At 33.3% G+C, this 15092-nt stretch overlaps 1 protein-coding gene across 2 annotated transcripts; it reads left to right on the top strand.

Annotated features, from left to right (window-relative positions):
- The first annotated feature begins 10990 nt into the window (after positions 1 to 10990).
- LOC116021772 (membrane-anchored ubiquitin-fold protein 6-like) lies at positions 10991 to 13663 on the top strand. Of its 2 annotated transcripts, XR_004099058.1 has the most exons (4): positions 10991 to 11601; positions 12383 to 12553; positions 13173 to 13293; positions 13385 to 13663. XR_004099058.1 is itself a non-coding variant. In XM_031262247.1 (3 exons), exons 1-3 carry the CDS (start codon positions 11472 to 11474, stop codon positions 13229 to 13231), a joined length of 360 nt encoding a protein of 119 aa, XP_031118107.1. In that variant the 5' UTR covers positions 10991 to 11471; the 3' UTR covers positions 13232 to 13663. The 2 variants fall into 2 exon arrangements, 1 of the variants encoding a protein (XP_031118107.1); XM_031262247.1 differs by having other exon boundaries at positions 13173 to 13663.
- The last annotated feature ends 1429 nt before the right edge of the window (positions 13664 to 15092 follow it).

The following is a 15092-nucleotide window of genomic DNA, read 5'->3' as shown; positions in this document are numbered from 1 at the left end:
TAGACTTGTCACCTTAAAATAAGTCACATATGAGGCAATCCCAACTAAATTAATCAGATCATTTGCTTGGTAAACACACAATTTCAAGTTCGTCGTAACTCTCAGTGAAGTTGGAATGACCTATTATGATTTATTTCTTGTAGTCTTTTGCAGGCTATGACCACACCTAATGCATATTATTGTGTAATAACGGTAAAAGTTTTTCTCATGAACAAAAAAATATATATCTAATGATCATGAATCAATTTAACGTCGTCATAATAAAAAGGCGTTATACGGAGTATTTATTAAGGAGAAAAATGGAGGAATTAACGGTGATGCAATCTGTCAGTGGACGTCAACAAAGTGATGATGCAGTTCATAGGTGGCTGCATTGGCTGTATTCTCCCAAGTCTCTGAACTCAGAATTACACAAAGTTCCAAAAATGGACCTGAAGTGCGTCAGCATTGCGTCACTACATGAAATGGCTATCTTGCCCTTTTCACCTGGACTGTATCATGGATTGCATTTGACAAATATACCCCTAGCGGACAAAAATATGAACCCATCTTTTTTCAGATAATTTCACCTTTTCTTTTAATGGATAATTTCTCTTAAATCCTATAGTTTTCAAACAATTGCACTTGCAAATGCAAAAATGAAAACTCTAGTTATAGCCTCACAATTTATAAATCAATTTCAAACATTGATGGACATTGTCCCTCACCTTGAATGGCCATGAGTTTGGTTTATTTTTGTATTTAAAAAAAAAAAGATCTTCTATTAAAATTTAAACTATATACTTTATTTTATTTCAATTTTATTTTTATTTAAATTTGATTTTTAGTTTTTACATTTATATGAATTCAAAATTTTAAATTATAATTTTAAAAAATAAAATTTATAAGAAATGTGATAATAAATGATAATTGATGTGAAAAAGTGAACTCTACAAAAATTCTTTAACGCATTTTCAATGTGTAAAATGAAAGAAGAATGCACCAACACATGGAGAGGGAGAGAAAAATAGATATTGTGGAGTCATCTCTAACTCTATAATATCTCGTTTTATTGTGATGATGTTGAGAATACTTGAGATAGAATAATAGTGTTGATGAAGTTCAGAAGAAAACTTCTTTTGCAATAAGCAACATTGTAAACGCCCTTAGGCATTTGAGAAGATAAAGATAATAAGATATTGTGCACTGATGTGGAGTAGCATGAGGATCAATCGCTTACCACTATGCCAAAAATTTTAGCTAGTAGCAAAACATGCTCTGATACTAATTGTCTGGATAAAACACTTACCACTATGCTAAAAGTTATAGCTAGCTAGTAGTGAAGACATAACTTTATTTCTTTATACTTGCGTAACAGTCAACACCACGTTTCATTGGTAGGAAAATGATGGACTCGACTCTCAAGCCGCCGCACAACATAATTAATAGCATAGACAGACATTTATTTCATATTTTCTTTCATTGAAGTTAAGATAATGTTTACTAACTAGATAATTTCTCAATTTTATAGAAAAATAACAGATAAGAGAAAGAAAAAAAATATTTTCCCAATTTGTAAATGGAGGATGAGATAATTGAAATAAACGCATCCTAAAGATCAACCAAAGTACATGTACTACAATACACTATTCCGACTTAAATTAGACAAATTAACAATATTTAGTAAAACAAGTTAAAAGCTGACAAGTAGTCGTTGCTTTATATTTTGATTGACAACAATAACTGACACATTAGATACGCGACAATACAGAGCAACAACAATAGATAGATCATAAATAATATTTTGATTGTGCAATAATAACTGACAAATTAGAGACGCGAAAACAATAGAAAAATCAGAAAAATATTTTGATTAGGTAACAATAATCGACAAATTAGAGATGCAACGATACCAAGCAATACCAATAAACAAATCAGAAACAATATTTTGATTGGGCAACAGTAACTGACAAATTAGAGACGCGATGATACCAATCAACAACAATAGACATATCAAAAACACGGTGGGACCATGTAATACTAATTGACATATCAGAAATGTGGTGGACTAGATATTCATGATTGATAAATCAGAAATATAGAGAGACGACTGGTCCGACATGATTGTGTAGGGACAAACCATGGTAACTCAACTGTTCAACAGAGACTAAAATTGTGTTCACTACGCACAAAGAGTCTCCATCATCGTGAGGTCATGAGGCATATTTCTTGTGACAAATTTCACATCTGTGATTAGTTGAGCTACTCATGCAGGCTATCTTTTTCCTACTTGATTGAGAAAGTATTGATGGATCTCAGCACTGCATCATGCTTACTTTACAGGGAATCACCCATCATGTGACTGTTGTAAGTCAAACACGTTTAACCACAAAGTTCTTTGGCTATCTGGTTATCATATCTAGATATTCTACTTAAAACCAATTGGTGATAACTATGTAGCCATTAATCATTTAACCACATCCATTCATGGTAAGTCAAAAAGTCACGTTTCGAATCGATTAGGGGATGAACTCGGCTGGCCTGACTGACGCCCAACAATCCCCTCCCAATACCTACTACAACCTTTGAGCACCAAGCTAAGTTGAATAGCATGCCTGACTCGGTCCTTAGCCTTCACGCCCCATCGTCCCCTTCCTGAGACTAGACTTGGCCCGACTTCGGCTCTGATACCAATTAATGTATCTCAACGTTGCATTATGCTTTCTTCACAGGGAGTCACCCATCATGTGACTGTTGTAAGTCAAACAAGCTTGACCACAAAGAATTGATATCAAAGTTGCATTATGCTTAATTACCAGGCCAGGGGATCACCCATCTTGTGACTGTTGTAAGTCAAGCACATTTAACTCTAAACAGTCACATATCATGGGTGACCCCCGGAGAAGTAATAAGCATAATACAACATTGAAATCCATCAATTAGTATTAGAGCCGAAGTCACGAGTTCGAATCGAGCAAGGGATGAACTCGGCCAGCCCAGCTGACGCCCAACTAGTATTTTGTTTCCTTAGTTTCTACAATATCTTTATTAGAATGCCTTTTTACTAAAGAAATTTAAAATAAGATAGGAAATTAACCATTTTTATCATATGTTACTCTTTTTTTTTCCTAGGACAATTGATATGAGTAAAATATTCTTAGATTACTTAAAAAAAGATGTATTGTAATTTTATATACTAAAAACATAAGATGCTTACTATAAAATTAGAAAAGTTTTATAATGTCAACAAGATAGTGTATTTATCATTATAAATAGAAATGTGCAGTTATATTTTTGTAAATAAAATGATAATTAATAATTATATTTATAAAAATACAATCACTAATTTTTATTTATAATAATTAATAAGTAGAATGCAAATACTTGTTCAATCAATCATACAAATTTTTAAATTTTCAAAAAATATTCCTCCACATTTTATTTTTAAAAATAATTTTCAATTCTAAGATTATACAATTTTCATCCTTTTATGTTAATGGCTTGAGTTAGTATTCTATGTTTATATGTGAGGATATACTGGAGACTTAAAAAAAATTATTTAAAAAATCAAATGTTTAGAATAAATTTCCTGATGATACCTTCATTATTCTATGGTAAATTGGTAGTAGCTAGTACAGTGTAATACCAAACATCCCATAATTATTCTCCAAATAAAAAATAAAAAATAATAATTAATAAAAAAGTAACAAATTTGCATATTTCATCATTTTTATCTTCTTTCTCTTGAACTCACACACCAACCATTACCCTCTCTTTTACCTCCTTCCTTCAATTCCTATAACCCCTATCCAACCACGTACATACTGACATCGTTCTTTTTCCTTAAATTCGGCTAATCTCATTAGTTTTTTTTTCCTACTTCTTTACTTCTTTGCCCTCTTTGGAGTACAGTAAGTACATGATTAAACACGTTATAGTTTAACCAAAATTTTAATAAAATTATAAATTTATTCTTAACACCTAATTTAAAAAGTGCTGTGAATGCTAATTCGAATATACAAGTGTATACTCTTTGGAAGAAGAAGAGTATACAAGTGTAAAGTGTTCATCAAAGATTTAGAATATGCCATAGAACCCTAGGGAAATGTAGTTTGGGATTAGGATGCTATTAGCTGTCATGTGAAATTCCAATCTTGCCCTTTAATTTCCGATTTCTATTAATCTACCACAAAAACTTGTGTGAGAATGGTCAAATCTTTGATAAATGATGTCAAAGATCTGATCAATTAATGAAAGAACTAACCCGTCTTACCGATTGTGATCAGTGAGACGGTCAGGGTTACCTATTAATATATTATAATAGAATTGTTCATCTCATTCCCAGAATAGTATTAGTATCGCCACCCCTATATATTAGTTTCAGTACACTGTACACATCCTCCCTGCATTAGGAGATCAGAATCACCAAAAATCGTAGAAATTTCAAGATTTTTGCATTTTTAGATACCCTTTTGGATTTTGTTCTTAATATAAATTTGGTTATTTCTCCATGCATAAGATAGAGGGAGATTTTGTTGGCGCAGAGAGTTGTGTTGACCTTAGGGCTGAAATGGAGGAAGAAGTGGTGGGGGGTGGGCATGGCTTCAAGAGGAAAGAACGGGTGCGGGTAGTGAAGAGGGAGTACCCGCCGCCGTTGCCGTGGCTTGCCCGGACGGGGAGTTCGCCGACGACGCAAATGCCGTGGGTGATGAAGCGGAGCTACACCGAGGACGGGCGGCTGATCATCACGGAGGAGAAGGCGGAGCGGTGTCAGTTCTTCCGCATCCGCCGCTCCAACCGCCGCCTCCGCTTGGACCTCGTCCAAATTCCGGTCCCCTTTTGGAACCGCCCTGGTGATGAAAAGTTTGTTTCGGCGGCGGAGATGCATGCTGATCACGGCGGAGAATCTGGCGCCGCCGTGGACGGCGGCGCGTGGGCGGCAGCCGCTTCTGATGCGGTGGTGCGTGGTGGCGTGGTTTTTGGCGGTGTGGCGGCAGTGCCACCTCTACACCCGCTTCATTCGCACTTAATCAGCCCAGAAATAAACTAAACAACATAGTATTATTAGTATACTTTTGTTATAATAAACCAAACATGAAATTTATATTATTAGTGCTTTAATTTCATTTCGTTGAATTTATTGCTAGTTTACTGTTTGAAATGTTGTTGTATTAAGTATGGGTTCTGTAAACTTGTTTCTTAGCTTGTTCATCTATCTATATATGAAAGTTTAATTTTTATCCCCAGATTTTCAGTTGCAGATAGGTTTCAAACATATATATATGGATCGGATTTTCCAGATTTGTAGTACAGTCTCCTAAGATCCATTGAAATTTATGAAATATATAATCAATCTGATCTGTCATGAAAGGCCTATATATAAACAAAAAATAACTATGAAATCTATTGCTTATATATGAGCAAAATCTTTTGCACACAATATATATAGATCAAACCCACTTTGCTGCAAAGTGGATGATAATCTTAATTTGGCAACAACAATTTCTTGATTGAAAGTAAAACTTGTTTTCATAATATCCCTGCAAAAGAATGGATTTTTCATACTAAATGTTGAAGTAGTGTAACAAATTACTGGGTTTATAGTGAAAGCGGTCATGAAATGACTAAATTTAGTACAAATATCATCACTTATGTATTATTGAATTCATGATCTTTTAATATTAATAGTCGTGATCCACCTACTCGACACTCATTTCAGAGCAAAGTTACCATTTTTAATAATATTATTGTGCGAGGTATTGAAACAATGAAGGATAAGGATGATTATTAGTACTATATGTGTGTGAGAGAGAGACATGGGAATGAAGATCTAACGGCACCGGCTCTAAAATAAGGAGAGTGAAATGGTTCACCTTTTAGAGTTTATATTTTAGTTTTTTTTATTAGTTTACGTTTAATAGTTATGGTTTACTTTTAAAGTGCACCCAATGATAACATTAAGTGCCCTAATGTGGCCTGCATAGGCAGCTCAACTGGTCACAAATGGTGAAGTTTGGGAGAAGTGCACCAATATGAAATTTCATTGCATTTAGGATTCACCTTTTATAATTTATAGTTTAGTTTAGGATATCACTTATTACTATATTTAGAAATTTAACATTTATGATTTAATTATGAATTTAATTTTTTAGATTTATCAACATATGCATTCTATAGTATTGTTAAGTGTAATTTAAAATTTGAATTATTTATAAAAATACAATGTATTTTTTTTCTAGCTTCTTTTTATCCGTTTAAATTTTCAAATGGTGAAGACTCGATCTTAGTAGTTTTTTTTTTTTTTTTTTAAGAGTCTCTTTTAATGAAAATTTCCAGAAATTAGGAAGAATTTGGTGAATGACAGTGGGACTTGGACTGTAAAAGACTATAAACCCATACATACATCGTAATCCGATGTTCATTTTTAAGGTTTGTAAGATTCGTGTGTTGTGTCCAGTTGTGCAATTGTCGCACTTGGGGCATTTGGCATTCAATTTTTTTGTCTTTGGGATGGGTTTAGGGTAGAAACCTAATGGAGTTTTGACTTTGCAGGTTGCAATCATGAGAATCATAAGTATTCGATGAGATGATATCATGTAAATCAATGCTACAGCAACTATTATTAACCCACTTTTTCATTTAATAAATAATTAGATAGCGTTACCATACGAGTTTTGTAATGATGTTTTTGGTTTGAATCCGTCAATTTAAAATAATTTTTGTTGATTTAATTATCTCTATAAATTAAAATTTGGGTCTACAAGACGGACTTTACTCAATGTGTTGAGTAGCATATGCGGACTTTCTTGCAAATCAAAGAGTGTTATTTTTGCCATATTCGGTGAACATTTTTAAAATTTTGTCACATTTGTTTTTTATCAAATCTCTAGTAAAAAAGTTAAAATGCGTCATGTTTGTTAAAACTAGTATAAGTTTGAAATGTAGTTTTTTACTAGAAAGGGGGAGGGGGAGGGGGAAGAATTGAATTTGACAAAAAATATTTCATCAAATGTAGAAAAAATAATACTCAAAAACCAAATGCAAAAATATGCTAATTGTCTAATATTAGAAGTGGAAATTATTCCCAATGATGATGTATATTAGGGATGATGCAAATTTTTAACACAATATATTTAAATAATGAAATTTTAAGGTGTTGATCGACACTAATACTTTTCATATTAGGCCTGAATCCTGATTGTCTAGTATGTATTTATTTGGATTTTTGGAATTGACATTGGTTTAATATATGGTCAAACAAAAATTACTTTTTCTTACAATAGAAACACACCGACTATTTGAGATGTATATTGGATAAACTTATCATAACTGTTGCAAAAATCCCCGCCTAGGCGCTAGGCGCTCCTAGACCGAGGCGAGTTGCTCCCTAGGCGTCCACCTAGCGCCTAACTTGGCCGACTGGGCCGAATTTGGCCGAGTTAACTCGCCCAACTCGGCATAGTTAGCCGAGTTAACTCGAGCGAGTCGGCTTTGTTAATTTTATTATTATATTTATATATATTTAAATTTATTTATTTACATAAGTAAGAGTAGTAAGAGATATATATATATAATATATATAATATAATATATGACATACACCCACACACATGAATTAATTTTTTATTTTTATAGGTCGCCGCCTAGAACCGCCTAGGCGCCGCCTAGACCGCTTAGGCGCTAGGCGCTAGTCTACCGCCCGACTAGCGCCTACTGCAACCATGCTTATCATTATGTAACAATCTGCAAATTACATAAAAAAAGGTAAACTTCACTAGGAAGACTAGTACCACAAGTTCAATTAAAAGGGTATTTGTAATAATCGAATTCATGAATTTCAGTGACAATAATCATGTCACACCAATTGACCACTTTTTAGGTCTCTTTTTTGTGTGTGTGCACGCTTTTTTTTTTTTTTAAATTTTTAATTTTATTTTTACTTTACAAATTAGTTCTTGACAGCTTTGTTTCGCGCCTTAAAGGAAAACTAGTTCTTGACAGCTTTGTTATACATATAGATTACATGTGTATTATGAGTTGACTTGAAATAGAATCTCATTTAGTACTAATTAATTATTGGGTCATCACTTATTAACTACAAATTTAAAGTATAATATATGTTTTTTATTTTCTTTTACAATTTATATATATGGACTAATGTAGCCTCTTTCTCCCAATCCACCAATCAAAAGGTAATCTCTTAATCTGCTTCGTTCTCTCTCTCTTGATAGAAGGGTTTTTGAGAAGCGATGAAGCCTGCAGCAGCAAGAAAACAGTTTTCCTTAGCAATTGTAATTCTTCTTCTTTGTTCTGCGTTGCTGCTAACAAAAGGTAATGAATTACTTTATATTGGTTTTTCAAGCCCACACTGTTCTAGTAATAAATAGAAATTTTTAAGGTATTAATCTGTATTGATCTAGTGTCACCCGGTTGCATTCTTATATAGAAGGGGTAGGTTCGAGTCTTAGTGGAGGCGATATTGATTATTTGTGCACTCTCATACAGAGTCAATAGTGCTCCAAAACAAATTTTAAATTGTAAGTAAATTTAACATACATTAGTTGGTTGCCAATGACCTTGTGGTCTAGTAGCACTCGGTTGCACCCTCATGTGGAAGGAGATGGGTTTGAGCCTCAGTAGAGGCATTAGCATACATTTAGAGTTGAACCTGAAACATATCAACACATATTTTGGTTGATATTTTGTAGACTATTAGCAAGACTTCAGACAAATAAATTAACGTACATTTTGAATTGTACCTATACTAAATCGGCATAGACTGAAACCTTTCGATTTCAGACCATTTTAAGTAGTCAGAAATCTAATTATGTCTCGCCTTAGAACTTTCTTCAACTCTTTGATTGTTTTTTTTTGTTGATTACAAATTAGGAACAAGAATGGTGAATGAAGAAACCAATGGTCTGGAAGATGATTATTCATCAAAATGTGATAACATCATTGATGCAATGAAGAATGATGAAGATGATGGGGGAGATGGACCCACTCTAGATTATGCAGGAGCTCACAGCACCATCGTCTCATAATCATTCTCCTTATTGTTAATTTTCTTTTTCTAGAGCATAATATTATGAAGTTAAAAGAGTTAACGTGTCAAATCAACCACGGAAGAAATAAAGTTAGTCCACCTTAACACGTCACCAAACTTATCACTAAAAAAGTTATGAATCAGATTACATTTAATATACAAGAAAGTTCGTAACCACTATCTAAATGTAGTCTATCTTGTAACATTAGCTAGTAAAGAATCACAAAAAATTAGATAAACTAGTCTATATTACTTATAGTTGATGGGTTCAAATAAAAAAAAATATTAATATACAACTTTCACGGAGACATAAATCACATTACCAATGTTTCATTTTCCTCAATTAGAAAGAATACAACTAACTCTATATTCATCACTCTCTAATAAGAATTGATAAATTGGATTCAATTGTGGCCCATTTATCAAGAGTCCAGTAAATTCATTTCAGGCTTCACCATTTGGGCCTATTTCAAATGATCCCACCTATTTTTATTTTTTATTTTTTAATTTTTGACAAAAATGATCCCACTTAATTAATCTGATTATTAATTGTCTCAATTTGTTGAGTTTGAATAACGGCCAATTGATTTTTGTTTTTATTTGAGTACTACTGACTCTATTACAATGTAGTATCTGAGTTTGAACTAACGGCCAATTGATTTTTGTTTTTATTTTTGTGCTCGAACATACTCCTATCATTCATATGGGAGTGTAAACCGGGACACTGGGTGCCACTAGACCACAAGGTCTTTGGCAACGGCCAATTGATTATTTGATCAATAGTTAAAAACCATGTTGTTTGCATAATTTTTTTTACGCGACCCACTGCAACATACGGAGTATATTTTTATAACTTTTTATAAACCTCCATAATTCAGCCAAAAAAACCATCTATAAACTCCACTTTTATCACAATCTACAAACTAATTATTACGAATATCATGACCACTTCACCAAATAAAATATTGCAAAGTATAAAATTTGTCCATTACATAAAGATATCAATATCATGAGGTCATGTCCATTAAACTATGTTTATATCTACCGTTTAATAACGCCTCAAAATGCGTTATTCTAATGCTATTCCCACTTTAATCAATCGACATTTTAATACCAAAGTTAAAAGCTATCAATTGTTAAATACAGCATGAAAACTAATGGGATTCTGAAGCTTTTGACCTTAATTGATGGAGATAAGGATAATGCCAATCGAATAGAACAGATTCAGATCGAGATGATGGTGAGGTGGCACCCAACAATTCATCAATATAGTATAAAGTAGCACATAAAATAGGATAACATATGAAATCAATTAAAGGTAATCATTCATGATTCTTGGCTTTATTATGTTGCCTATGCATTTTATATATTAGCCTCTTGTGATTTTAACAACTTATCTGAGTTAGTATCGTTCATACGGGGTTCGAATTTATGACATCTCATATGAGAGAGTCACTTCGTGTTACTAAACTACAAGTAGACATGTTAATTAACCTAATAACATGTGTCAGATTGTCTCATGAGTCTCAATCCGTGAGATAGATCGGAAATTTTTGTCGAACGTTTCACGAGTCTCAATCCGTGAAACATGCCGAATATTTGATCAACGAAATAAAAAATTGAACTCATTAATTAAATATCCGACCTGTCTCACTAATTAAGACCGGTGAGACAGTTTTACATTGGTGACTCAGTGTTACCCAAAGGATAATGGTACCCTTTTGTTACGGAAGTAGTAGCTAATGTTGTTTTTTACGTCTTATGAGGTCGAAAGTTAGGAAAAAAATTTATAATATTACTTGGAACCATAAGAATATTGAGTAATATATATTTTAAGGAATGTTATTGTATTTTTGTAAATAAAAGGTATAGATTTCCTAATATTACTGCGGGGCAAAGAAAGCCAACCCAGTAAAATGCGTCATTTTCTAAATCATGAGATTTTCCAGTTAATGGCAGTAGTGGTGGGAATCTTGCTGAGAAACTTTCCATTCTGAATCTTTCTTTCCTTCTTTCCACATCAACCCAACTCCAGCTCAAATCCAGAAACATACAGAACAGTTCTCTCTCGTTTTTCTATAAGTGATTCCTATCCCACCTCCTGAATTAATCTCTCCTGCAATCAATCTCTTCAATCCTTGGCCGCCATCAACAGAAGATTTTGGAATTGTTGATTTCCTCAGTTATATTTTGGTAAAGTCCGAGTCTTGATTTGGGCTGCGGATGATTTGGTCTTCCTTGGGTGTAATGCCAGGATACAAAGACTGTCTACTGCGAATCTTGATCTGGGTCTCAGTTATTTTGTTGGGAAATTGGGTTTATTGATCAGGGTTTTAATTCAGATTGGGTTTGGGTTTTCTGGGTTTCAAAGGGAGGGTAATCAAAATTGAGGCTTTGTATGAAGTGGGAGCTGATTTGTGTTGTGAGAACTTGAGGAATTGTTTCAATGGCTGCGGCAGAATTGGTTGATATCAAATTCCGGCTTGCTGATGGCACTGATATTGGACCGGATAAGTATGGTCCTAGTTCCACTGTGGGATCTCTCAAAGAGAAGATAATTTCACAATGGCCCAAAGGTCTAAACCCTCTAACCTTCATTCCTTCTTTCAGTTTCAGATTGGTTGGATTGACTTTAGAAAATTTTTTAGTATGTGAATTCCTCTTTTCTGTTTGTTTTTCCTGCTTGTTTTCATAGGTTCATGCTTTGATAGGATGAAGAACAAAGTATCAGTGTTCTTAGTTGTTGTTGACAACTGTATTAATTGATTGGTTGTTGAGCTGAATTGAGAAGTTTTTCTGTAAGCTTTGGGAATTGGGAATATGGAAACCAAAGTTAAAATTGTAATCTAATTTGAAGTAGCTAGAGAGTAATATTTCCTCTCACACACAGTTTTTGTATCTTGTTTGAAGCTTTTTTACATAGCATTTCTCATTGCATCAATGCTGTGAAAAAGTTAAAGAGAGTAAACTGATGCCTTCTTTACTGTCTTTAGACATGTATGCTCAATGCATATCTGCTATATCGTCTGTCTCTCATGCCGATCTTCTGTGTGGTTGAAAATTAGATATTATTCCTTGGAAGTGAGGTGAGAAAGTTCATGGAACAATATTTCGCTTCTTTTAGTCCTAATTCATAGAAGATGTATAGTATGGTGTAAGACATGTTTTATTATTGTATGAATCTTTGATTGTTTTTGCTTATCCTTTCACAGATTTCTGTTTGACGTCTTTCATTTTTTCTTCTTTCGGCCTCAGAAGGCTTTTCGTTGTTGGGAACTGATATCTTGGGACTGTTCATGGTTTTTTGATACTCGATAATGGTCACTATGCTCACTGAAACACTTTGACTCTTGGCAGATAAAGAAAATGGGCCTAAGACGATCAACGATGTGAAGCTTATTAATGCAGGAAAAATACTTGAGAACAGTAAAACACTTGCTGAATCTGGACTTCCTGTTGTTGAAGATCCGGGATGTCTCGTCACTATGCATGTTCTTGTGCGCCCTCCTATTGCCGGGAAAAAGAGTGGTACTTCCTTGTGGAGTATAAAAACTTATATAATAAGCATGCTTGATTGTCATTACTTGTTTGCTTCATATTTTATACTCCGTATATTAGAAGTTTGCAATCTTGTGTTCATATGTGTGTGTGTGTGTGTATTAATTTTTGTTTTTTTTTGTTATTACTACGAACACTTTGGAAAGAATGAAAATTACACTCTCTGTTGGTTCAACAAATAGCACTTATGATACTCTGACCTTAATGAATGTCTTGGAACAATGCATATATGTTCGATTATTTTATCAACTTAGTTTCTAGGTCTTTTTTTTGCTCCCCAGCATCTCCCCGAGAGGGGTAGCAGATTACTACCTCTCCTCAAAACATCAAAATACGTTTTATCGACTTAGGGATTTGCGTGTTTTCAACTCACTGAACTCATAATCTCTTTAAACTACTTACAGAACTTCAAAAAATGTTGATCTGCTAGCATATTATCCGTGAAGAGTTGATAGATTTGCGAACAATGATTCATAAGCATTATCTTGTATTCTTGTAACTGATTTGGATATGTTTAGGGCATTACAATTGTTCTTGCAGTTCTATCCATCCATTCTAACGCCATGAAATTCTGATATGCTTGTCACAGATAAGCTGCGGCACAAGGATACCTCAAAACCAGCGGGGTGTTCGTGTTCGATATTGTAACTCGTATGACAGATCACCGGATTTCATCTTCCAATGGCGGGGATCGGAGCGTTTTTCCTCTGGTAAAGAATAGCAGAACATGCAGATTCAATCTGCAGCAAAAATGCATATATACTTTGAAGGTCTAATATCATCTACCTTGTCACTCTGCAGATGATGAGGAGCTTGCATAATACAAACAATTGTCCAAGAAATCATAGTTTTAAATCCTCTTTCTTTTTCTTGAGAATTAACATGAAAACTTAGCAAATAATGGTGTATACTTATATATTTACAGTGGATTGCATCGATAGAAACTCGTGGGGTTGTTGATCACGAATGTTGAGTATATAGAATTAGGTTCAAATGAGAACCTCTGTTAGAATTTGTGTATCATTGTGCACTGTTGATCTTCCTTGATAATGCGGTTTATAATGATTTTGACCTGATAAATATATATATCACTGTACAACTGCACCGGATGCACCATTGCACCACTCCTCAGATTTCAGTCATCCAATTTCACATCTTAATGGTGCATAGGAGTTCACAGGTTTACACTTAAGCATTGTTTCTCACTTGAACCGGACCCTAGGCTAAGGATCCTGTGATAACAGTACTATATGAGAGAAATAAAAATCAAATCGATGAATCTGATAAAGATTTTTTTTTTTTTTTAATATGCAATCCTTAATAACTAAATACTAAATATTGCAATATGAGTGACTCTAATATCATTCGGTCTGAGAGTCATATATAAATATCTGCAAAAACAAACAAAACAACAACCACCAAGAATGATGTGTGTATGTATATTACATCTGTTACATAGTACTCCGTACTTGTTAAATACATGAATGTGGTTCAAAATGGTCCATGAAACTTGATGTTCATTTGGTAGTTCAAAATTAATACATACGGACAAAATATATATATATATATATATATATATATAATATAATATAATATAATATAATATAGGCGCTATGACAATTTGAGTGGTCTGGATGGACCAGGTCAATAAGTTAGAGTTGTTAAGTTTCATTACTAGCCATTTAAATAGATTTAAGTTCGAAACTATCCTAGTCAATTTGGCAGGTGTTTAACTTGACAATTACAATCCAACAATATTTTATGTCCCACAAAGATTTTAGATACCTTAAAATTTTAAAATTACCTAATTTGTAGCCACAAATTCTGTTTGAAAAACGTATAGTTTGACATGATATTTTTAGTCTGAAATTTTAAGGCAACTATAAATCTAACTGGCAAATAATGAGATGCACATACTTCCATGTGAAAATGGACTTCATGGTTGTTATGTGTGAACGCATTGCTTTCGCATTGAGTTGTCTCCATGGCCTTTCACTGAAAGCATATATTCATACACATTATACTTCAATACAAAAGAGAAAACGAGTGAAGTTTGATTCTCCTTAACAAGAAGACATTTATATAATGAATCAATAAGTAATTACTCTAATAGGGCGTTTGGTTGACGGGATATTAAATTACTTAGGGAATGTTGAATTGTCGGAAATGTTTAAATTTTTATTTTAGTTAAAACTGAAGTATGAAATATAAACTTATTTGGTTGATGATTATCTTTTATGTTACAGTGATTATTTTATTTTTATACCCTTAACCTATTTTCATGTATGTCATTAAACTTCAAAATTAAAATAAATAAATAAGACAATAATAAAATATTTAAGTAAATAATTTAAAAATAATTAACTAACACTGCAATAACCCTGGTAGTACCTAACATTCCATCTAGAAATATTATTTAAATCAAGATTCTTAAAAGATTAATTTCTTTCTTGTTTGTGTGTTGTTGTTTTTTTTTTTTTTTTTTTTTTGGGGGGGGGGGGGGGGGGGG

Source organism: Ipomoea triloba, chromosome 6 (assembly GCF_003576645.1).
Source record: "Ipomoea triloba cultivar NCNSP0323 chromosome 6, ASM357664v1".
Classification (NCBI taxonomy): Eukaryota; Viridiplantae; Streptophyta; class Magnoliopsida; order Solanales; family Convolvulaceae; genus Ipomoea; species Ipomoea triloba.
This window is presented reverse-complemented; position numbering and strand designations above follow the sequence as displayed.